This window comes from Equus quagga, chromosome 6 (genome assembly GCF_021613505.1).
Source record: "Equus quagga isolate Etosha38 chromosome 6, UCLA_HA_Equagga_1.0, whole genome shotgun sequence".
In the NCBI taxonomy this organism is placed as follows: Eukaryota; Metazoa; Chordata; class Mammalia; order Perissodactyla; family Equidae; genus Equus; species Equus quagga.
Window position 1 is genome coordinate 101,433,523 of NC_060272.1, and position 25,752 is coordinate 101,459,274.

At 36.6% G+C, this 25,752-nt stretch overlaps 1 protein-coding gene across 5 annotated transcripts in view; it reads right to left on the reverse strand.

The window, feature by feature from the left end:
* SMC5 (structural maintenance of chromosomes 5) overlaps positions 1-23,593 on the reverse strand; it is an 84,066-nt gene extending 60,473 nt beyond the window's left edge. For 3 of the 5 annotated variants that reach the window (XR_006889047.1, XM_046664128.1, XM_046664127.1), the window contains exons 1-3: positions 21,264-23,593; positions 16,788-16,929; positions 8,838-8,890 (exon numbers count right to left, since the gene is read on the reverse strand). Coding sequence is in view for 4 of the 5 variants with exons in the window: in XM_046664128.1 (XP_046520084.1) it covers positions 8,838-8,890; positions 16,788-16,929; positions 21,264-21,451 (383 nt within the window). In the remaining variant the exon portion in view is untranslated. The remainder of the gene's footprint in view (positions 1-8,837; positions 8,891-16,787; positions 16,930-21,263) is intronic. The other 2 variants (XM_046664125.1, XM_046664126.1) reach the window with 2 other exon arrangements.
* Between the last annotated feature and the right edge of the window lie 2,159 nt (positions 23,594-25,752).

Consider the following 25,752-nt stretch of genomic DNA (forward strand, 5'->3'; position numbering starts at 1 on the left):
CTTATTTCTTGCTTCTAGAAGTACTACTGCTCCACACCTCCCATCTGTTCATCGATCTTCTTCTTTGGGAATCAGGAGCATGTGGTACAAAGATAAATTATTGGTATCCAATAGCTAAATGACAAGGATAATTTGTAAATGTTGTATATATAGATTATACCGTAATAAGAACACTTCAAACAGTAAAAATTTTAAGACTTAAAAAAAGTAGTTTAAATTTTCATTTCCAGCAGAATGACTAATAAAGTACCCTTTTTGATACTCTTGCTATAAACTAAAAAAATAATAAAATATTAAAATATCTTCATAAATGCATTTATGAGTTAGCAGGAAAGTAAGGAATTCTGGCCAAAATCCCAGTGCAGGCAGAAATCCAGAAATGGAAAAATGAAATCAGCTTTCACTCTGAGGGCACTTAGCCAACCAGGCAACCTTGCCCATTCATTTTCATGATCTCCTGGGAGACGGGAGCTGCAGACAAAGCCCAGAGCTGCCCAAAGTGGAGAGTCTAATAGAAACCATCCCCAAAATGCTATATGCTCAGTATAAGGGAACCAGAAATACTCCATCACCACCATCACCACTAGAGACAGTAGGTAAATTGCCTTGAACTATGAAACAAACAAAAATACTCCCCTAAGAGTTACTAACCACAAGTCAGTCTCAAACACATTTATATCTTGAAGTTACATGACATACCTAAGGAGGTTCAAAAATTCTCAAACTGAGAATTCTATATATTTTGACACTAGATTGAAAGTATCCTCCATTGGTCTATGACAGAAGCTAATAAAAACTTCCTCCACAGGAATCTACCTTTATCCTCAAAGAATTAACATAGATAAAGTTCAAAGAGAAAGGAGCAGCTCACTGGAAACACACACACACAAACAAACAAACCATCAAGAGTAAGTACTAGCAAAAAAAGCAAAGCAAAATCACACTGGAATCAATGGACTCAAGTATAAAATAGGTATGTTTACTACATTTTAAGAAATAAAAGATTGAAAATATAAGCAAACAAGCAGATCTGAAAAAGAACCAAAGAGAAATGATCTAGAATGCAGCACAGAAACATAATAAAAAATACGAAAGATGTTAAGAGACATGGATGACTGAGTAAGAAAGCCTAAACCTGTGTAGTTAAGAGTTCTAGAACAGAGACAGAGAATGGGTCAGTGGCGATGTTTGAAGAGATAATAGATAAGAATTTTCCAAACCATAGATTTAAAAAGCTCATTAAATCCCAAGCAAAATAAATAAATAAACAAATCCACACCTAAATAAATGATGTGACGTGACACTATAAAACACCAAAAACAGAGATACCATCTCAAAATCCTGAGAAAAAGAATTATTATCAAAGAGACTAAGATTAGATTCACATTAGAAGACAATGAATTATACTTTGCATGTGCTGAGAAAAGACCTATCAATGTAGAACTTGATATCTACCAAATATCCTTCAAGATTTAGGGCAAATTAATATCTTTTGAGACAAAAACTGAGTGCTCCACTAGAAGATCTTCATTAAAGGAAACTTCAAAGAATGTCCTCTGGCAGAACAAAGATCTCAGGGAAGAGCAGAAATGCAAGAAAGGATCAAAAGCAAGGCAAACAAAATATGTGGGCTACGTCTAAATACTGACAGTATAAATTAATAATAGTTGTTATGTCTTGTTTAAAAAACAAGATAGAATTAAAACAGCATAGGAGTTCTGAGAAGTTATCAAAAGCACTCCAAGGTCTTTATTCAATAGGAAGACAGAGATATTTAATTCAGTCTAGACACTATTTATGTTAAAAATTTTAACAACCACTAAAACAAGAGAAGAATGCATAATTTCCAAAACAATAAAGAAAAATTGACTAAAAAAATCCAATGAAGGTAAGAGAGAAAAGAAATATTGAAAAGTGGGACAAATAAAAAGTACAGAATAAGGCAGTACAAATAAGTACAAACAAGTACAAACATATAAGTAATTACAATAAATGTAAATGGAATATATGTATCATTTAAAAAGACTATATAAAAAACAATACCCAGCTATACTTGTTTAAATGAGATACAAAAGACACAAAAAATTTTAATTAAATGAATGAAAAAAGATAACTAGGAAAATACTTAAAAAGAAAGCTGCTAACTACATTAATGGCAAATTAAATAGATTCTAAGGCAAAAAGACTTAGAAGATAAAGAAGTCAGTACAAAACAATAAAAAATCCAATCCACTAGGAGGCTAGAACAATTTGAATCTTAGCTGCAACTAATAATACATAAAGCAAAAATTGACAGGAGAGGGGTAAATGACAAATCTACACAGAGGGATAGTGTAGTACACTTTTCTCAGTAATTAAGGAATTGATCTGACAACTGAAATCATCAAAAATGTAGAAGATTTCACAATATAATTAATAAGCTTGAACTAAAGGACAAATACAGACTACTGCACATACAACAGCAGAACACTCATTCTTTCAACCAAACAAGTAACAATTACAAAAGCTCACTACAAAAAGTAAGCCTCAACAAGTTTCAAAGGGCCAGTTACATAAGGACCATACACACATATACACACACACACACACACACACATTTTTACCACACTACTATCAAAGTGGAAATCAATATTAAAATATAACAAGAAAATCACTACATACAAATTTGAAACAACTTCTAATTACGAACTCATAAAGGAAATCGAGGAAAATACTCAGAATTGAAAAACAGGAAAATACTATATACAAAAATGGGGGAATGGAGCTAAAAGCAATACTGAGAGGGAAATTTTTAACTCTAACACTTAAGGAAAAACAAACAACGAAAATTAGTACAATAAATATCCATTTCAAGAAATTAGAAAAAGCAAAAGAAACCAAAAGTTTAAAGAAGAATTAGTAGAGGTAAGAATAGAAATTAATGAAATAGTGTGGTTAAGTTCATGTACTCCACTTTGGGGGCCCAGAGTTTGCCGGGTTTTGATATTGGGCACGGACCTATGCACAGCCCATCAAGCCATGTTGTGGCAGCATCCTCCACAGAAGAACTAGAATGACCTACAACTAGGAGATACAACTATGTACTGGCGCTTTGGGGAGAAGGAAAAAAGAGCAAGATTGGCAACAGATGTTAGCTCAGGGCCAATCTTCTTCACCAAAAAAAAAAAAAACCAACCCCACAAATAACACTAAGCTTCCTCGAGTCTCTGTGGTATTATCACCCATACCACTGTGTCTCTTAAAAGAAAAAGGAAAGAAATTAATGTAATAGAAAACCGTGATATAAGACAGAAACAACAATGCAAAAGTTAATTCATTGAGAAAGACTAATAAAACTGACAAATCAATTTTTCCAAATCAAGGAAAAGAAACATGAATGAAAGAGGGGACTACAACTACAAAAGATATTTAGATAATATACATACGATACAATATAATACGATAAACATATTTTAGGCCAATAAAATTAAAAACTAAGAAAAATTTAGAAAAGTATAAATTACCACGATTCAAGAAGAAATAGAAAAACCAAATAATTTCATTACCATTAAATAAATTAAATCTATAGTTAAAATATTAAAAGAAAAAACTCTAAGGCCCAGATGATTTTACCAGTAAGTTTAACCAAATATTTAAACAACAAATACTTCACAAAATACAGACGTAAAAATCCGAAATGAAACATTAGAAAACCAAATCTAGCAATGTATCCAAAAAATTATAAGCATACTGCGTTTATTCTAAGAATGCAAAATTGGGTGAACATCAGGAAATTAATTGATTTATCAATTAAAATAATATGATCAATTCAATACATGCTGATAAAATTAATTTGCTTTTCATAATTAAAAGCACACCCAATAAGGAACAGAAGGGAATATCCCCGATCAAATTGGGGATAAAGTCAAACCCTACAATCTGAGTGGAGGATTCCAAAATCTACAATAAATATTTCACTTCACTCCAGCCAGGATAACATTTTTCTATTCCTCAGAAACAACAAACTTAATTCCACCTATGATCCTTTGCACAAACTATTCTCTCTGCCTGGAATACTCTACTCCCAGTTCTTCTTAAGGTTGGCTCCTTTTCATAATTCAGTTCTCAGCTCACAAATATTCTCAACAGGCCTTTCCTGAATATTCAATAGGAATAAATAAAAGCACCAGCGCCCCCAAACCTTGTCAAGGCCCAAGATGAGCTAACGTAATTAGGTTCTTTGTTCTCACTTTACTTGACCTATCAGCAGCATCAGACACACCTTACTCCCTCCTCCTCAAACTACTGAAAGCACTGCATTCCAGCTAGTACACGCTTTTGACTCACTAGCAAATTCTTCTCAGTTTTCTTTCCAAGTTCTTCCTACGTTCAGCCTCTAAATGCTGCAGTGCAACAGGGTTTAGTTCCTAGACTTCTTTCCTTCATCTCTATCTTCTTCCTTGGTGATTTCATCCACCCTACTGACAACTCCCCAAATGCATTATCTTCGGCCCACGCTTCTCTCCTAAAGTCAGATTTATATACGTAAATGCCCATTGAACATATCTACCTGAATGTCTACTGGGCATCTCAAACTTTACCCTATGTTTTTTTGACTCTCAAAAGCATTTGTTTCTGTTGTTGGTATATTTTTACATCTTAACATTTCTGAAATAAGGATGCACATTTCAAACTGTGTCAGTTAAATTGGAAGCTACATTTTAAAAGTGGTGGCATCTTAATTTAATGACATATGATTTATTCCAAAACAAACTTCTGATCTCACCCCCAAATCTCCTGTAGGAGCTTTCTCTACCTCAGTTAACAGAAACTCCACTCTTAAGCATGTCAGACACCTTGCAGTCCTTCTCGATGCCTCTCTTTCTTCCATACTCTGTATCCAATTGGAGAGCAAATCCCAAGTGATCTTCATCTCTCTTACGGTTATTACATTAGTCGCTTAACTGATATCCTTGCTTTTGCCTCTGTTCTCTTACAGTCTAGTTTTCACATGGCAACTTAAATGATCTAGTTAAAATTTAAGTTAGATCATGCCACTCCTCTGCCCAAATCCTGGTGGCTTCATATCTCATTTAAAATAAATGCAAAGTTTTTATATTGGCCTACAAGACCCTAAGAGCTGGCTCCCTGATATTTTCAGACCGTATCTTTTATTACTTTCCTGTTCAACCTAATCCAGTCACATTGGGTGCACTTCAGAGTCTTAGCATTTGCAGGCTCCTCTACCTGAAATGCTGTTTCCCCAAATATCTCCATGTTCATCCCCCACTCTCTTTCATATCTTTGCTCAAATACTACTTTCTCAGTGAGAACTTTCCTGATCATCCTATTTAATATTGTAAACTCCACTCTGGCACTCCCTATCCTCCTCTGTTGCTTTATTTTTTTTACAAAGCACTTATCACCATCTAATATAAAACATACTTAACCTATTTATTTATCTGTCCCCCAACCTCATGCCCCAACCACAAATTCCATGACAACAGAATGCTGTACCCCCCAACATATAGGTATTCAATGAATATTTGAAAAATGACTGCGTAAATGTATGCCAGAGATTACTCTATCCACCATTCCGCTCAAAGAGTACGTGGCCAGTTAATGCATTTGTTCAACAGCAATAGCAATTTCTTCAACTAATGATGAGGTGCTTTTTGTTGGGTACTCTCAAGGCAATGTGGACCCTAGTGGAACAAGTGACCACAATGTAACCATGCTAAGACTGGGGAAAGGGAAACCTTCCCTTGTCCCAGACTTGTTAACAGAACTCTGGTTAGTAGTCACTGTTTAGACTATCAGAGCTAGTAGCTACTGCATACCAAGAAGTTTACCTCTTTAGATAACTAAGAAAACAACTAGGCCTTGGGGATTCCGAGGAGAAAGTCAGGAGTGTTTAAGACCTGCAACCACCCACAATGGACTTTTACTCCCTCTGTATTTATAAATATACCTGGCTTAATATATTTGTTTCACTTTCAATACCTAAGAAACCACTGTGGTCAATCAATGGTACCAAGGCTAACCCAAGAGTATCTTTGGCAATTATTTTTTTTTAATAGAGAGATAGTTTACTTATCAGATAATTCATCATTTTAAAGTGTATAAATTCAATGTTTTTCTTATTGTGGTAAAATATACATAATATAAAATTTACCATTTTAACCATTTTTAGGTGTACGGTTGAAAGAATATGTGTATCAACAATGGTTTTTAATATATTCATAGGATTGTACATCCATCACCACCACAATTCCAGAATATTTTCATCACTCAAAAAAGGAGCTCACAGCTGTTAAGCGGTCACTCCCCATTCTCTCCTCCCCTTATTCCCCAGAAAGCACTATTTTCTGACTCTATGGATTTGCATATTCTGGACATTTCATTTAAATGGTCATACAATATGCAGTCTTTAGTGCCTGGCTTCTTTCACTAAGCATAATGCCTTCAAGGCTCACCCACGTTGTAGGATCTATCAGGACTTCACCTCTTTTTAAGACTGCATAATATGTCATTGTATGGATTATCACATTTTGTTTAGCCACTTATCGGATGATGGACACTTGGGTTATTCATAATTTTTTACTATCAAAATTAGAAAAAAGCTAATTTTGTGAAAATGAGTAAACTTTCTCTAGAATAGTAACTGGATCAAAGAATATTTATATTTAAAATCTGATAGATACTGCCAAATAGGATATACTGCCCACAATCCCACGAAAAGTACATCACAGGATCCACTTCCCTATACCTTCATAATACTGATTTTTAATTTTTTTTTAGTGAGGAAGATTGGCCCTGAGCTAACACCTGTTGCCAATCTTCCTCTTTTTGCTTGAGGAAGATTGTCACTGAGCTAACATCTGTGCCCACCTTCCAGTATTTCTTGTCTGTGAGATGCTGCCACAGCATGGCTTGATGAGTGATGTAGGCCCACATCCAGGATCTGAATCCTCAAACCCTGGGCCACTGAAGCAGAGCACGCTGAACTTAACCACTGCCCACTGGGCCAACCCCTGAATTTCATTTTTAAACTTTTCTACGCTGAGGGAAAAAAAATCCTCATTCTGATTTCCTTGATAACTAGTGAAGTGTAGCCTCTTTTTATATTTGTTGGCCATTTGCTTTACTTTGTGTTAAATTTCTTTGCTTATTTTCTATTAAGCTATTTCTAATTTTTACTGACTTGCATGAGATATTGGTATTTTAGTAATTTTAAGATGTGTACATGTTATCTGTGCTGAAAATGTTTTCTCCCATCGGTCATTCATTTTTTACTACGGTACCATTATTTTTAGCTGAATTTTTATGGAACCTAAATTTCCCATCCTCCTTTTGATGGTTACTGGGTATCCTGTTCTGCTTAGAAAGGCCTTCCTCTTTCCTAAGATTTAAAAAATATTCTACATTTTTTCTATTATTTTCAAAGTTACATATTTTTTCACTAAATCTTTGACACATCTAGATTTTACTTATGTATGGAGGTTTGATAAAACTCTAAATTTGTTTTAAAAAATTAATAGCCAATTATTTCAACTCCATTTGAGTAATTTATACCTCACACTTAAACTGCCTCATTTACAATAAATTAAATTCTCATATACAAGTAGATCTGTTCCTTTTTTCTCCATTTTGCTGCTCTAATTTTCTGCACCAACACCGTACTATCAATGGCTTTATAGTACACTTCAACATCCAGTACACAAATATCTTATTCATGATTCTGCTTTTTTCAAAATTTTCTTGGGTTTTCTGCCACATTTATTCTTCCAGATGAACTTTAGAATCAACTTGTAAACTTACCTGTTGAGACTCTCGTTGGAATTGTATCAAATTTATACATTAATTTGGAAAGGGTTGACATGTTAATAATGATAGTACCTTTATGTTTCTAGGAATACAATACGCTTTTCCATTTACTCAGGTCTTGGTTTTATATCCTTCAGTAAAATACTATCATTATATTTTAATAAGTTGAGTATAGTTTCTTGTTTTCTTTTTACTTCCATGTGTATTTCTCTTCTCTACATAAATAAAAAATTTCCCAACAATTTTTGAGTAAAAAGATTATTTCCTCATATCCTATAAATCACAGGACTATCAGATAATCTTTAAGAGCTATTTTAGCTCAAAAATTCCAAAAAGTAACACTCTCTAAAAATCATCTAAACAATGTGCATATTCATGTATAAAAGATTGAAAGCATATACACCAAGGATAGTCAACTGGTTTCATCTTGTATTAACTCTGATCCATCAGAAATGGCTGCCAATAGTGGAGAAGTGAGAACATTCTAGGCTTCAGAGAAAAGAATACCATAATGAATTATTGATTTCTATCATGAGGGAGGGAACAGAACATGATGATGTAAGTGCCAAGTATTTGCCATACATGAGATTCACCAACTATTAACAGTGGTTATTTCTAAAAGTAGAATTACGGGAAGAAGGGCTTCACTTTCAACTTTATACACTTCTATACTGTTTGCATTTTTTTAACAAGCAAGTATTACTTTCAAATTCAACAAAAAAAAATTAGACATCTTAAATTTGTAAACACTGCAACTTAATGAATATTTAACAGTGGCATATTTCTACTTAATTATCTCATAAACTTATAATTTACTTAAGAATTTTTCAAAAAGAAAATTCTTACAATTTAGGTTTTAAAAGATGCATTAAAAGAAACTTACTTGTCTGAATAAAGTATTCTTTAAATATTATTTCCAATATTTATGCCATAATACTATATATTGTTCTTTCCTAAAGTCATCAGGGAAGCATGACCAAAAACTAAGAAATTATACAGGGAAAAGTGGTTTCAGCACTTTTAACACTTACAATTCAATTTCAACCATGCCTTTGGAACATCCTCTCTTCACAAAAAAGCCAACCTAAGACATAAAAAAGACAACGTGAGCTGTACGGTGACATTCCCAGGTTAACAATAAGAGATTTAGCAAAGTCATTATTATTTTTCAGATCAAGATTCTTTCAGTAACTACTTTGTATATCCATTCCCATCAGTTTCTAAAGTTATCCTTCCCAGATTTGGGCCCCTCCATTGTTTCCACACACAAATAACAATAGTAATATTAGTTACCATTTACTGAATCTTCTATGTGCCAGAGAGCCTCTTAGAAAGCTCATGACAAAGGCCATAAGTGGTACAGAGCAAGGATCTGAACCCAGGATATCTGGCTCCAGAGCCTGTGTACTTAGCCTCTATACCAAACACACGCTCAAAAGGAGAAAAAACCATTAGGAAAATAGGTCCCACAAGCATGCGCTGCATAAGGTTTTGGTCAACGATGGAGCACATACAACGGTGGTCCCATAGGATTAGTACTATATAGCCTAGACGTATAATAGGTTACACCACCTAGGTTTGTGCAAGTACACTCTATGATGTTCACGCAACAATGAAATTGACTAATGATGCATTTCTCAGAACACATCCACGTTATTAAGCGACGCATGAATGCAATCATAAAGCACTATACCAAATCTCCTTATTACCACTGGAGACTTCTATAAAGTTGCACAGATTAAATATTATTAACAACTACTCTAATATTACCCACTACAATTTACATAGTAAAATAGACATATCTGAGCTAGTTTCTATATGTACATGAGCATAAGCATGAAAACAGATCCTGAGTCTAAAAAAATCTGACTGGATCTTAAATCAGGCCATAAGTAAGTAATACTAAAAAAAGTGGGAAATACACCTTGCAAATAATTAGCTTTCTAATAGTGGTAACGGCAGTGATGATAACAATTATAACCACAACAGCTAACATTTATTAAGCATTACTGTATGCTGCTGTGCTAAGCACCTTATATATAAGTTTCTCACTTAATACTCATGAGCAACCTTATGAGGGATATATTACATCCATTTTATAGATGATGAAGCAGAGGCCCAGAAAGATAAAAAAGAAAGCCTGTTCTTGTAATGAGAAAGTACAACCTAATGACGAAGAGTAGAGGCTTTAACATACACTGTCTAGGTCCAAATCTCAACTCTGCCACACATAAGTTGTTTGACCTTGACCAGGTTACTTAACCTCTGTTTCAAGTTCTTCATATATAGGGAAAACAATGGCATTTGTATAGGAGCAGTATCTGCTCATTAGCTTGCAACAATTAAAATACTTGGTACCAATCAGAAGAAAACACAAATCAGGAGGCAGTTTTTATTATATAGTATCCATACAGGTGGTACGCAGGTGGTACAGAACATGCTTGTGTTAAATTTTCATTTTAGCATTTAAATAAAAATAGAATATTAAAAATATTTTTGCTGAGAACTTGGGCATCCCCCAAACACATTTGTGGATAACCCAAAGGTCTGAAATCTGTCATCTAACAAACACTGCACTTCACAGCCTCTGTAAAGAAACCTACCACTCAAGGAAGAGAAGAGATGCGTCTTCTTTATGACAAAAGAAATGGGAAGACTGGTGAAAATTGTTACAGCCCAATCCACTCTGACTGTACAGTCCCTGGAGTACAATCCAGCAGACCATTACAGAAAGATAAAGACTTAATAAATGATTTCTGACAATTAAAAAACTTTATATTAATATTTATAAAAATCTGACTCTGTCCTTGGAAGGTATCCACTCTAACCCCTTTATCTTTGAAATAAAGAAAAACTAAGGTCCTCACAATTTACTAAGGTCACAAAGCTAATTAGTAATAATAAAGCAGTATCTTTTCTATTTCACAAATGCACCTATATGGCATTAAAAAAAAATTGAATAGGTTTATTTATAATCTTAAGGGGTATATGCTTCAGTCTTGTAACTTTATATTAAATTTTAAGCCTAGCTAAGAAACTTGTAATATCATTTTGATAATATTGTGATATTCATAACAGTTTTAGAAAAATAAAAGAATCATTTCAAGTTTTAAAAATATTTTACAATAGGGTAAAAACTCAACTCTTTCTTTTCACAATATGTTTTTATGTGAAATATATACCAAATAGCATATATATATATGTACATGAAGTACATACAAACTTCATGTACTGTTTAATGAATAATAAAACCACATATCTACCTCCAATTTAAGGAACTGAACATTATCAACATCAGACCTTCCTATCTGACATTCCTTGGGTAACTCACCCCCATTGCATCCTTCTCTCTCCTCAACAAATGTAATCTATAAACCCACTTGTTGGTCCTTCTTTTGCTTTTATTTTTACTATATACATATATTATCTCTAAACATTAAATATGTTTTTGACCATTCCATAAATAAATTCACATTACATGTAGTCTTCCAAGATGGCATTTTCCCTTAAAATTATGTTTTTGAGATGTAACCAATGAGCTAAGGTTTATTTTCACTGCCATATAACATTCAATTTTCTTTGGCTATACCGGAATTTACTGTAAACAATACTGCCAGAAATATTTCCATAATTTCACCTAGTATAAATGTATATGAGCTTACTAGGGTATCTAGGAGCAGAACTTTTGAGTAACTAGTAAATCTACAGATTTACTAGGTAATGCCATATCATTTTTCCAAGGAGGTTGTACAAATTTATATTCCCATCAAAAATACATCAGAGTTCCCATTGCTCAGTAAGTGCCTTATAAGCACACAGCACTGCCAGAATTTTTGTGAGTCTGACGAATATATCCTACCAGTGTTAACTTGCATTTCTCTGATAATTAACGAGGTTGTGTGTCTTTTCATATATTTACTGGGTGTCTGGGTTGCTTCTTCTGTGAGACATCTGAGCATATCTTTTGCTCATTTTTCTTCTGAGTTGTTACTGTTTTCCTTATTATATAGTCTAGATACTGCTGTTTTGTTATATGTGTTATATATACCTTCTCCCAATTTGTGGATGGTCTTTTCTCTGCAAAGTGTCTTTTGAAAAACAAAAGTTTCTTAATTGTATTACAGCTGAATTTATCAATATTTTCCTTTTCGGTCTATACTTTTATTTAAGAAATTTTTCTTTAACCTTGAGTCACAAAGATATTCTCCTCTATTACCTATATCTGCCAAAAACTTTCTGGTCAATCGTATTCAGATCTTCAATCCACCTGGAATTGATTTTTGCTAAAGTCTAAGAATAGGGCTCAATTTCATTTTTTCCTATACAGATAACAAATCGTCTCAGTACTATTTATCCAACTTTTCCCCACTCATCTACAATGTCAATTCTGTCATAAATCAACTTTCTATTAATGATGGCTTTATATCTGGACTCTATTGTGTCACATCACACTGGTCTATCGTGTATTTCTACACCAACACCAAAATGTCTTAATTTACTATAACTTCATATTACAAGTTTTGATAACTGGTAGGCCAAGATTTCCCATTTTGTTCTATTTCTTTAGAAGTATCTTAGCTATTCTTGGCCCCTTGTTCTTCCATCTAAATTTCACAACTAGCTTTAATCTGTTATATACAGCATTGGGATTTTGACTGGAATGACAGTGAATATGTAAATCAATGTGAGGAATGACATTTTTATATTAGGTCTTCTTGCCCATTAATATAGTGCATCTCTCATTTACCCAAACTTTAACATTTTTAAATACAATTTTATAATTTCTGCATATATAGGTCTTACATATCTTTTGTTAATTTATTGCTATGTAACTTGTACTTTCACTGCTATTGTAAACGGTATCCATTTCTAATTGCATTTTCTGTTCATTTTTAGTGTATAGAAATGCAATGGATTTTTGTTATATAACATTATATCTAGCAATCTGATAAATTCCTATATTGATTCATCAGAAGGCCTATCTGGAGTTTCCTTTGTGGTTTTTACTCAGACACTCACATAATGTGTGAATGAGTTTTCTTTCTTTCCAACTCATCTTTTCTGTCTTACTTTACCTTCTACCTAGAACTTCCAGTACAAAGTTGAATACTAGTAACAGTAGGTAACCTCGACTTGTTCCTTAACTTGCTGTACATTTTCATAGGTATCTTTTATGAAATTAAGAAAGGTCCCTTACAGTCCTAATTTGCTAAGAGTTTTAAATCTTAAATTACTGTGGAATTTAATTGAATGCTTTTTCTCTATTTGGACGATCATGCAGTTCTTCTTTAAAATGTGATGTATTATGTTAATTTTTTTCTAGTGTTGAATCAATCTCTCATTCCTTGAATAAATTCAATTTGGGCAGGATGTATTATGCAAATTACATATTATTAGACACAGCATGCTAAAGTTTCTCTTTTCGAGATTTTTGCTTCTATACTCATGAGACTGGCTTGTAATTTTCTCATTCTATCCCTGACTGATTTCGGAATCTAGAGTCATCATCTCTGTAAAATAGGAAATTATTGCTGCTAGAACTAATCCATAGTTGTTGTTGTCTGATGTGCTCTAGGAGAAAAAATGTAACATGATTTATCTTTTCTACTTAGAGTCAGTTTTGATAATTTACAATAGTCGTAGAAATCTATATATTTACAACTTTTTAAAAATTTAAACTTTATTGGCATTATTTAAAAAAAGTTAAACTTTATTATGATGTTCATAATATGCTCTCATATTCTTTTAAACTTCTGCTGCATTCTGGTAATGATCCAGTGGTAGTATTTAGGGCAGTTCAGGAATATTCTGATTCTCCTTCAAGCCTATAGTTGGATTGCACTTGCTCATTATCTCTGATGCAAGGTGACTTGCTTTGTCCAATGAAATGTGGGTGGAACATCTATGTGTCACTTTTTGGAGGAAATTTTAACAGCCAGTTCCCTTCCCTAAGGTGGCAATCATGGAAGTATGTATTGAAATGAAGACTCCATCAGCCTAAATACTTAAGTGACCACAAAGGGCCTACACTGGATAAGTAGCAAGAGTAAGAATTAATCCTGTGTATTTTTAAACCACTTAAAATTTTAGGGTTGTCTGGATCACAATATAATGTATCTTAACTATTAGTTTTTTCATTCCTTATATTTTTTTCTTCTTTTCTCCCCACTGCCTTTATCTTCTCAGAAGTTACTGATTTCATTAGTCTTTTTGAAAAGCAATTTTTGGTTTTGTGGTCCCTATGTATCACTGCTTATTATTTTATTTATTTTGCTTATTATTTTCTGCTCTTATTTTTCAATTCTATTAAGATGTCTTCTTTGACCTATGTGTAATATAGAAGTATACTTTTCATTCTGAACAAATGGGAAATTTTTAGTTATCTTTTTGTTACTATTTTTATCTCGATAGCACTGTGGTCAGAGAATATGGTCTGTGTCGTACCAATTCTTTGATATTTTTTCATACTTGCTTAATGGCTCACTATATGGTTAATTTTTAGAAATGTTCCATTTGTGCTTAAAAAGAATGTGCGCTCTCCAACTGGTGACTGCGGTGTTTACAACATGTCCATTTGTTCAACATGTTGCTCATATCTTCTGTATTCTTACTAATTTTTCATGATTAATCTACTGATTACTGATAGCTCTCCTACTATGATTACGGATCTGTAACTTCTTATTAAGGGTTCTGCAATTTTGCTTACATATTTTGGAGCAAGATTATGTGAATTCAAGTTGAGAACTAAATTATCTTCTTGCTGAACTGAACTTTTCATCAGTATTTAACAACTATCTTTATCTCTAAAACTACTTTTTAAATTCTATTTTTCCTGGTATTAATTCAGCTACATCTACTTTCTTTTATATATTTGCCTAGTATGTATTTTTTCATCCTTTTACTTTCAACTTTTCTGTAGCCTTTTACTTTCAATATGCTTGTAAACAAAAGAGAATTGAACTTTATCTACTCTAACAGACTTTCTCATTTAACAAGAATTTAGACCATTTATAATTATTGTGACTATATTTGCATGTATTTCTACCATCTTATTTTACATTTTTTAATGATCTTATTTTCTGTATTGCTGTTTCTTTTCTCCTCCTCCTTTCTCAAGATCCCTTCTGGGTTGTTTGGGTAGTGGCTGTTTTTTCCTTCAGTTTTCTCATTCTACTTTTTTACCTCTCTTGTTTGAGAATTATGTAGTTAAATTTTCTTAGTGGCTTATCCTAGAAATTTTAACATGCATATTTAACTTAATAAACTCTGAAGTTAACCAATTACCTTAACTTCCTCTCAACATTACAAATCCATAGAATATTTTAACTCTGATCACTTTCTTCTTGCTGCCCAAGAAGGACAAGTTAGTTCTATCTTGTTTGATTGAAACTTCACAAATTAGACATCAGTATTATTTTATACAGTTTGCATATAATTTCCCTATATGTTTATTTTACCATTTTTTTGCTCACCATTTCTTCTTCTATCTCAGACTTTCCTTCTGGAATCATTTTCCTTTCTCCTAAATTATATACTTTCAAAGATTCTTTAGTGAGGATTTCAGGTTTTATTCTTTTTTTTTTTTTTCCTGTGCTCCCATTCTGAGAACATATTACTACTGTGTTTAGTATCCTGGAATTCACTACAATGTGTCTACTTGTGTATGTTTTTCATTTATCCTGCACAGGATACATTAGGATTCTTGAATCTGAGGATTCAAGTTTTTCAACATATCTGGAAAATTCTTAGTCATTCTTTTTTCACATATTGCCTCTTCCTCAGTCCATTATCTCCCTTTGCAGATACTTATATGTATATTGGATTATCTTTCTTTACCATGTCTCAACTTTGATTTTATATTTTTTGCTCTCTAACTCTATATTGCATTTTAAGAAAATTTTTCAAGTATTTTAGTTCAGAAATTCTCTTCTCAAATGTGTCTGCTTTGTTGTTTTACCCATCCGCCAACTTTCTCTAAGTAATATATTTTTATTGAAGTTCTGATTCTTTTTCAAATTTACCTGATTTTTTGTTACTTATTCCTTTGTTATACCTGTTACTTTATTTCCTTAAATAAATTAAATCTTCCTAGTTTACATTCTACATCTACAAGCTTTGTAGTTCTGATTGTGCAGTCTGCTGATTTTGTTAGCTCTTATTTTTGGTGATTTATTTCCCCTATCTTTTGTGATTTTTTAGGTACGGATTCACGAATTTCTTGGGACTTTATGTCAGAATCCTTTTGAGGACTGGATTGAAGGTATTTTCCTTCATATGCTTTGCATTTGCTTCTGCCAGGTGCCTGGAAATATTACTAACTGGGACTGCTTTAAACTAAAATTACAATTTATGATATTTAGGCCACATAGGGAATACGAATTCTGGCCCCAAACACGTGTTAAGGTTTGTGGTTAGGAATTCTTTGGAAGATTCTCTTTTTATCTCCACTGCATTCTGAGCTAACAATGAGATAAGTAAGTAACCCACTTTCTCATTCTGTGATGTTGTTTTTTCTGTTACACACAATATTTGTCTTCTAGTTTCATCTTCTAATCCTTCCCCATCTTCAGGACCCCAATCCTGTGCAACCAATTCAAAGCCAAGTTATAGGGTGGAAGGTGAGCAAATTCTCCTCGGGAAACAACTGAAGAGCTTGCTTATGTCTTCAGATTCACACTATTTTGTTCTGCCCTTGGTAAATTTACTTCACCTTTCCACAAGTCCAGCAATACATTTAAAAAGATATATTTTACATCATTTCTAAGATTGCAGGTGTTAAGTACTTGGAGAATTCCCTAGGTATACAGTCCAAAATACTTCTAGAAATGGCAATCTCCCAGCGTCTCCACTTGCCAACTTCATTCTTTATATTCAAGCACTACACATTTGCTATACCCAAGCAACTGAGAAACAGAAACTGATCTGCTACTAAAAGCAATTCACAGCTTTGAATTTTTTTAAAAAGCACTATGTTAACTCACCTTATCTGCCCGTCCCATGAAAGCAGGTTTGCCTGCTAGTCCAAGGCAAATGGCACACACGATGCTGGACTTCCCTGTTCCATTAGCTCCAATAATCATATTCAAGTGGGGTCCAGGAGCTACTTCACAGACATCATATGTTCTGAATTATAAAGAAGGGAAATTACTAAGCAGAGATAAGAAATGAAGAATATTCTTTTTACAAAAGCACTTTTTCTTGCTTTACATTATCATTATCTATAGGCTTCCTCAAATTCCTTTAAAAACTAGCTAACCTTACAAGTTTTATGTTATTTATAGGTCGTTATAAAAATCTATCGGTAGAAGAAATGAAAGAGTGATAATGTGTATCTAAAATAAGAACATCAGTGAGAAAATAAGATTTCATATGCTTTTTCCAAATATTGTCTGTGGAATAAAGCAAAGTTTGATATTATTTATTCTTTTTTAATAATTATAATACATGCGAGAACATATTAAACCTACTGTATAAATAAAACAATTTTAAAACAAATTATATTTAAGAGAAGCAATGGCTCATGTTAAATCTGTGGATTTTACATTTACATTTCTCTTGAATTAAAATGCTTAATAGCAACCTTTCATATTTTAATATTTGAAACAATCCAAATTATTTTCATTCTAATCAGCAAACTGAAGATATATATCAACTCCATGGTTTCATTTTATTATTAATTTTTAAAAATAACATCCATTTCCTTTAACATGCTGCCAGAGATTCACCAAAGGATCTACTGTTAGTCCATGTTCAAATAAACTTTATTCCTATGGAAGGAAACAAGAATGCCTTACCACCAAGCACTTTAGTAAGATCTCACACCAGAAAGCTGCATGGTACCCAGCACTCTACCTACCTGCACCAGGAGCATCTAATCCTTATTAGCTGCCGGGACAGCTATGGCAAAATGGGAAGCAAACTCTCGCTCGGATATTCTTCCGCCTTGTCTTTGAATACCCTTAACTGGAACCCAGAAATAATGTCCTGTTCCCATAGGGTTTCAGTTAGGGGCCAACTAATTTCCCAAGAATAAAAGCTTAGCTTGCTACTAACCTGCTAAGTATATAAATAATGTAACCAAGCATACTTCAACTTTAATACTGAAAAAAATCAATAATTTTGAAATTCCAGGTGGTAATAAAAATAAATACAGATGGTAAGGGAGAAATACTTTCTGGCAGCTTTCCAACCTCACAGCTCTACACAGCAACTATCTACTTGATCTCTTCAGATGCTTTGTTTTGTTAACAGCTGGGTCTTAAAGAAACCCTTTACAACCACTAAAATAAAACCAGTTTGGGAACGTCAGACATCTAGAAAATTACCTGACTCGGAACTTCTTAATCTCAACACATGAAGCCTCATTCTTTTAACACTTGAACTTCCTGCTGTGAAAGCTCTGCACAACTGTCTTACTAAAATAGTGATGCAATTGGTATTTAAGAAAACAATCAAAACAACAAGAAAAAGCATGAGAATTTCTGGCCTACAACATACACATAGATATTATAAACAGGAAGAGTTGCCAAAAACAAAACAAAGCCTCTGCATTAAAAATATTAATTGTTCTGATTCTATAATACGTTTATTGAGAATTCTCTTTTTGTGAGTTTCTTTTTCTCTGAGCTCCCCATGAAAGGGCTATTGTCAAATGCCCACCCTTTTCTCAGTCTACACACTTTGCCTGGTATCTCAAGCATTCTCCATGGCCTCAGGTACCATCTACATGCTAAAAGCAGGCCCAAATGACCTATAGACACAATTACCACCTCAATAACTCTATTTGGATCTCCCACAACAGTCACTTCAAAGTTAACACATTCAAAACTAAATCCACCATCTTTCCCATCCAAAACCACCCTTGTGGTCTCTTAGTGAATCATACCATCATTCATCGCATTGCCCAAATCAGAAACCAAGGCATTAGTTTTGCATCATCCTTGATTCTACCATCTCCTTCACCTCTACCCACGCTACCCAGTCATCCAATCAATCACCAAATCATGTAAGTAGACATGCAACCTGACTTGTTAAAAGAAGAAAGAAAGAAAAAGAATAACTAAGAAAAAAATAGGACCCTTCATAATTCAGCTCTAGCTTCACCTTTTTCTGCTTTCTGTCTCCTTCCCCTATTCTCTAATCAGACCTCTAAATTCTACCAATAATGAATTTCTTTCAGCTTCTTGACGATCTTATACTTCCTTCTTTCTCCAAGCCTTTGCATATGCTATTCCTTCTGCCAAGAACTCTCTCCCTCCACTCCCAATCCCATTCAACTTGGTTCACTCAGAAATCTTTCCCTTGACTGCTCTCTTCCAGGCCATTTCAGTGCTCTAAGCCTACTCCTCCTACTTCATTCCTAAACTCAAAGTCCTCTCACCATGAAAATAAACCAAACCTCACCCAGTGCTGCACTTCCAGCCATCTTTTCTTTCTCCTGTTCCTGTCCAAGCTTTACTCCCTCACACTCATTCATTCTTCTATGACTTGCAAAGTTTCCTGCTTCCACTGCTTCATCTAAGGGTCAGACTTCCTAAATGCTAAATGCAATGGGCTCTTTTCAGTCCTGTTATCTGACCCCAATGTAGCAGATGATATCTTTGAAACACTCTTTTTCCCTCGCTTCTTAAATAATACTCTCGCACGGTTCTCCTCTTACCTCCCTGAACAGTTTCTTCTCAATCTGTGAGTTCCTCTTCTGCTCATCCTTCAATGTTTTATTCCTTCTATTTAGATTTCCTTTTGAGCAATCTCAATCATTTCTGCAACTTCAACAAACCACCTGTATGCATGATTCCCAAATCTCTCACCTGTTCACATCTTCCTGTAAGCTCCAGACCCTTATAAATACTGTCTACAGAAGATCTCTTGTAGATGCCCCACAGGAAACCTCAAGTCACACAATCCAAAAGGCATTTAAAACTATTCTCCCCAAATTGCTCCCTCTTCTGAATGGCACCATATCTCACCAATCAGTCAAGGGAGAGTTGAGAAAAATACTGCATTTCTCTCTTATCCTCATCCCTCACAATTTGTAGCCAGATGCTGTCAAATCTGTTTCTGCTCCTACTCCCCACTGCTACTCCTAGGTTCAAACCCTGATCATCTCCTGCCTTGACACTGTAAACGTCTTCTTGCCTCCAATCCTGCACTCTTTCTAAACCATCCTTCACATTGCCTTCAGAGTAATATAAATCACATGTTGTTCCCTGCTTCAAATGCATCCTGGTTGCCTACAGGATGAAGCTGGAATTCCTCAGCACAGAAAAAATAGACCCTCAACAGTTCCCTACCTGTTCAGTATCAGCTCTGTCCACCTACTGACACACATCCTACGTTCTAGCCCTACTGAAATACTGGACACTTCCTAAAAATAAACTGCATCAGGCTGTTCCTTCTGTCTACAACGCTCTTCTCTTAAGACTTTCATAACCTCTTGTACAAAGCCCTTTCTCACAGTTGTGGACAAAATTAACCACTTCATCCTTTGTGCCCCCCATGGCATCCTGATATATACGTTATCATGATAGATACCTTATTTGATTATATTTATCTTTCCTGATCGAGATTCAAACAGCAGTTCAGCTACTTATTACCTGTGTATATGTGGGCAAATCAACATCTCTGAGCTTATCTCATCAATAGAGATAATATACAGAGTTGTTATGAGAACAGTAAGAGAGCATCGTGTAACTAAAGTACCTACTTCTACACCTGGCACACGATAGATACTTGAAAAAAAATATTGGGGTTGTCATTGAGATTCTGTTTCCCCTACGACACTATGTGCAAGCTTTAAAAAAAAAAGACGTTGACCAAATGAACTGTAAGGTGTTAGACAGACACAAGGTATTTCTGTCAAAATATATTTACTAAATTCTAAAGTGATTATTACCATTATGAGTTGTCCGAAGAGAAAGAAAGGAAACCAGAGAAGAAAGCTGGGTTTGGAGGGGTCAAGAGCATGTTGGGAGGCCCAACAATTGAGAGTAAGGCTTACTTTTCTTGCACACTTCAACCTCCATCCAGAACAACCTTCACCATCTTTGTCTACCTGGCGACTGCCTACTGTTTACGAACCTGCCACAGCATCGCTGCCACTCTGCTTTAACTGTTGCTTCCTGAGTTCCCAGGGCCCACAGTTTTGTGAATTACAGATTATGTTCTCCCTCTATAGGCCCTGACTCCCGGCCAGCAGAGATCTAATCCCTACTGCCTCCACTGCCCGCCATATGACGCCTTCAAAAAACGTTAGTGGAATGAATAAAAAAACCCGCATCACTCAAGACCCACTCCTACCGCACCACACACGTCAATCTCCACGGCCTACGAGTAAACATCCTCCCGGTAGCCCCGGCACGAATTCACGGCCAGCCCCACAAGCCAGGCACACTTCCGCCCACCCCCCACGCACGCAGTCCGAGCCCCCGGCCGCGGCGCGGCCTCCAGCCACTCACAGGAAGTTCTCCATCGCGATGCGGACGATGGAGCCTTCCACGAAAGGCCCGGACGACTGCAGTGGCCGTGGCGCCGGCGGGGCCGAACTCTTTCTCTTGCTCGGGACCTCGGATGAAGGATCTCTCGGGAGAGGTCTCTTGGAGGCCAGGGGGCCTGGGGTCGACGTCTTCCTACTCGGAGTCGCCATCCTGGCTTCCTCTCCGCCCCGCAGCAGCTTCCGTTTCCACCGACCTGCAGCACGGGCGCCCAGGCGCCCCGCTCCCGCGCGAACTGCCCCGCGCGCGACAGCGCCTGCGAGCCCGCCCCGCGCCTGCGCAGTCCCGGCCCGCTGACGTCAGCGGGCAGGCCCCGCCCCGCGCCTCGGTGGCCTGAGCGGGTGAGAATGCAGGTGGTGGGGCGTCTCGTGGTGTGGGCGCTGGGACTGCTGTCTCTGTTTCTGCGTGGTTCAGAGTTTAACTCAGGAAAAGATGTCAGTTGCATTTAGTATTTTGAAAGCCCTTTAACTGCTCCGAGAAAGCAGACCCGCAAGGGGGCGGAAGGAGGCGTTTGTGGTGGCACCTGGGGCGGGCCGGGGACACGGGGCGAGCGACGTCTGGCCAGCCTCGCTCGCGCTCCACCCGCGGGCCCGCCCAAGTGCGCCGGCGCTCGCCGCTCTTTGGCTCATCGTCTCCTCAGCTTGCTTCCCGTTTGCTTCCCATCAGGTCCCCGTGCCTAAAAAATGAAAACTCTTCCAAATCGCTCTACGCCCGTGTTCCCCTTAGAGCGTCGCGCGAGGTCTCCCGCGCTCTCCAACCTGGGAAAAGAGGACGCCGCGCGGACCCTCAGTGACTCTCCACGCCCTCGCTCCCTGATTCCCTATTAAGACTTCCTCCTCTGGGGTTTCTAGAAATCCCCGAGCTAGAGTGCGCTGGCTTCATTGAGTGGGTGCTTCCCCTTAAATCTGCTCACATTCATCAGGATAGCCCCCTCGTTAAAGATGCCGCGCCCTGAGGTCCACGTAGATCTTCATTCACTCAATAGTTAATGTCTCGTCTGCAGGAGGCTGGGGCCGCGGCAGGAAAAGAGCCAGGCAGGGTTGCCTGTCTTGGAGCTTATTTTCTGATGTGGGAGGCAGAAAAAGAACAAGTGGAGCGGCAATTGCTCAGGATCATTTCGGGCTGTGATAGGTGCTATGAAAATAAAACAGAATGAGCGCGATGGGGGAGGCATGGAAGGCCTGTCGAGGAGGGGTTGTTTGAGCTAAACCCTGAAGGAGAAGGAGCCACGCGCATAAATGACAAAAGAGCATGCCTGCCGGGCAAGGACAGAGGCTCTGAGGTGGAACAAGTGGGATGTTTGAGGAACAAAGGGAAGGCCAGTGTGGCTGCGGTGAAGTGACCCAGGTTGCACAGCAGAGCCTTGCCCGTCATGGCAGAGCTGGATTTTATTTTTCAGCGATGGGAAGCCTTTGGATGGTTTGAAGCAGGAGAGGGACATGATCTGATTGAAGTTCTAAAATGACCTCTCTGGTTGCTATTTGCAGGGGTCAAGCTTGGAAGTGGGGGGGCCAGTCAGGAAACTATTGCAGTAGGACCTGGATTCCTGACTCCTGGACCACTGCTCCTGCCCCAGGTGTCTGCTTCTTCCTTTCACACAAATGGAATCCTTTGTCTCTAAAAGTTATAACCAAAGAAAATAGAATAAGTAAAAAGCGTGTGAACTTGGCGTGGTTACTAGAAATTTTTAAAAATGCAAATGCAAATGAACAGCTTTAAAACTGTTCACATGGTGGTAAATAACAAAAATAGTCAGTGCTTAGGAGTGCATGATGCTGTCATTCCCAACATTGCTAGTACAGATTTTTTGCAAAGTAATTTGGTACTCTGCTTGAAGAGCATTAGAAGAGTCAAATTCTTTGAGGAAGTGATTACATTTGGGGGAATCTATCCTAGTGGAAAAATAAGAATATAGGCAGTAGTAATGGGAGTTAAGGGCAGGGAACCAGTCTGATCATTTCTGTACCATCATCAGTTCTTTACTGAACTAATCAAATTGTGCGTATAAACTTGAAAGTTTAGAATGAACCCCTGAACTTGTGATGACCCCACAGATGCACACAGCCAGTCTAAACAGCCAGACAGTCACACTCTATCACCATCCTTTAAAAAGGAAAATATTACTGGTTTTGCTTCTAATTATGAAAACAATACATGTTAAATTCAGAAATTTGGGGAATACGCACAGAAAAACAAACATACACAAAGGGAAAATTTACTCATAATTCCTCTAACCAGACTAATCACTGTTAAGATTTTGGGGTATGTTTTATGTATTTTTCCTTGTATATGTGTGGTATGCTCCTTTTGTTAAAAAAAAAGTATCATACTGTACAAATTGTATTATATATACTGTTATTTAACCCTCTTTTTCTCACTGGATATATTATGAATGTCTTTCTATGCCATTACATATTTTTCTGTGACATAGTTTTAAGTAACTATATAGTATTCCATTAAACAGATATACTACAATTGATTTAAATACTTCTTTTTTTGTTGGACTGTATGACTGGAAGTTTGCATGAACTGAGGATCCTCTGGCAGACTACTCTAGTTCAGACATTTGTCTTGCTACTTCTGGATTCTTTAATTCCACTGGTGAAAACTGCCTTGAAAAGGGTGCTGTTCAAGAGGCAGAGGGAGACGGTTTTGGGAGCAGAATATCAATTAACCAGGATCTGATGCTAATGAATGAGCCACAAGAGCTAATCCTATGCTTCTTAGGGTTTTAAGTCCAGTCAGCTGAGTTCATCATGCCATCTTTGCTAGCTAATAGATGTGGCAAAGCAATTGTATTTAACTTTATACTGACCAAGGAGTAAGTGAGTGACGGCCATTTTCAGTGACAGCCTTCTAATTCTGCAGAAACATTAAAACTGACACAAACAAAAGGTTGGCAGAAAGGGGCAGAGTCAAGGGTTATAAATATGTTTCACCTCACCATCAGAATACCATCTTCTGTGTTCTCTTTCTTGACTTCACCCCAAGCCCTTGATAAAGATGCCACGATAGCAGGAAGGTGGGGCAAGATGCATGCAATGGGACTCAGCTGAAACCATCTCTGACAGTTTTACTATTACAGTTCTAACAAGAACCCTCACAGGCTAACACGAATAATCTCCTCTGGTTTACATAACACGTGAGAGGGAATATTGCTTTTGCTTCTGGCAAATTCAGAAAGTGGCAAAGTGAACCCTCATGGCTTGAAAGGAAGGGAAGAAGTCAGATGCTAAAACCTAAGTCCTTGGCATTCGGGAACAATGCCTCTCCCCCAGACCTTCCCCTCCCCACCCCCCCCCCCCCCCACCCCCGCCACTTTGTAATCAACCTAGTTCAAGAACTGTTGGGGAAGATCTAAGCAGGGATGAGGGGTTCTGAGGAGAACCATCGCCCCTCCCACAGGGGAACTAAAACCCCTACAGCAAGCTTCTGCTAGAGCTAAGGGCGCTTTAAAGTTTTTAATTTTAAAAAATATTTTTCAAACATCACACAAATGTTTAAAACAATCAAAATATGAGTATTGGATCCAATGTGAGTATTGGAACTGGTTGTAGCAATAGCTCTGTATTAGTAGAAATAGCTAATACTAACAGCATTTACCATATGCCAGCTACTGTTCTAAGCCCTTTTTCATATTTCATTTTTATCTTCTGGATCAATGTCTCAACAGATTTGCCTCTTCCCAAAATTTCCATCCCAAAAGATTTTAAGAGATTTTAAAAATCGTCAAGAATTAATATCTTTGTGATTTGTCGTGATAGAAAGCCTAGAGCTAAACAGGCTTTCATTCCTTTTGAGGATATAAAATGAGAAAACAGTATTAAATTGTTCCAGAAGGATTTTACCTTCAATTTCAGAAAGATCACGAACAAGGCGCTAAGGGGCTGTGTGCGATCTCCTTTTCTGCCAGTCCTTGCAAAGTGAACTGACAGTCCTCCCGGCCCAGGCGAGGGCGGGTGCGGAGCAGAGCTTTGGGAGGATCTGCCGGGAGGGCCAGTGTTCCCCTCACACCGTTACTTCCCAACGGAAAGAAAGTTGGGAATTGTCAGAATTGTGTTAAAATCTGTCGAAATCTGCTACGTAAATTATAAAATAAGTGAGTTCTTTGGCATTGGTCACCAAGAGTGACATTTCATGCCAGCCTCTCAACAAGCTGTGGTACTGCTGAACTCCCCCATAAACCTGTTGGTTTAAGTTTCCTTCCACAGCTTTGATTGGGAGCCATAAAGCTTTTTTTATAATTAAAATTGTATTTGTATTTTTGTTATTATTTTTGGAAGTCTGAAAACCCCAAAGGCACAAAGCAGAACTTAGCAACCGTTCATCCATATCCCTACAATCAAGAATTAACACTGTTAACAATTGGGCATGATTTCACTGTCTTTTTTTCTATTATCTACTTTTTTTTTTTTTGAGGAAGATTAGCCCTGAGTTAACTGCTGCCAATCCT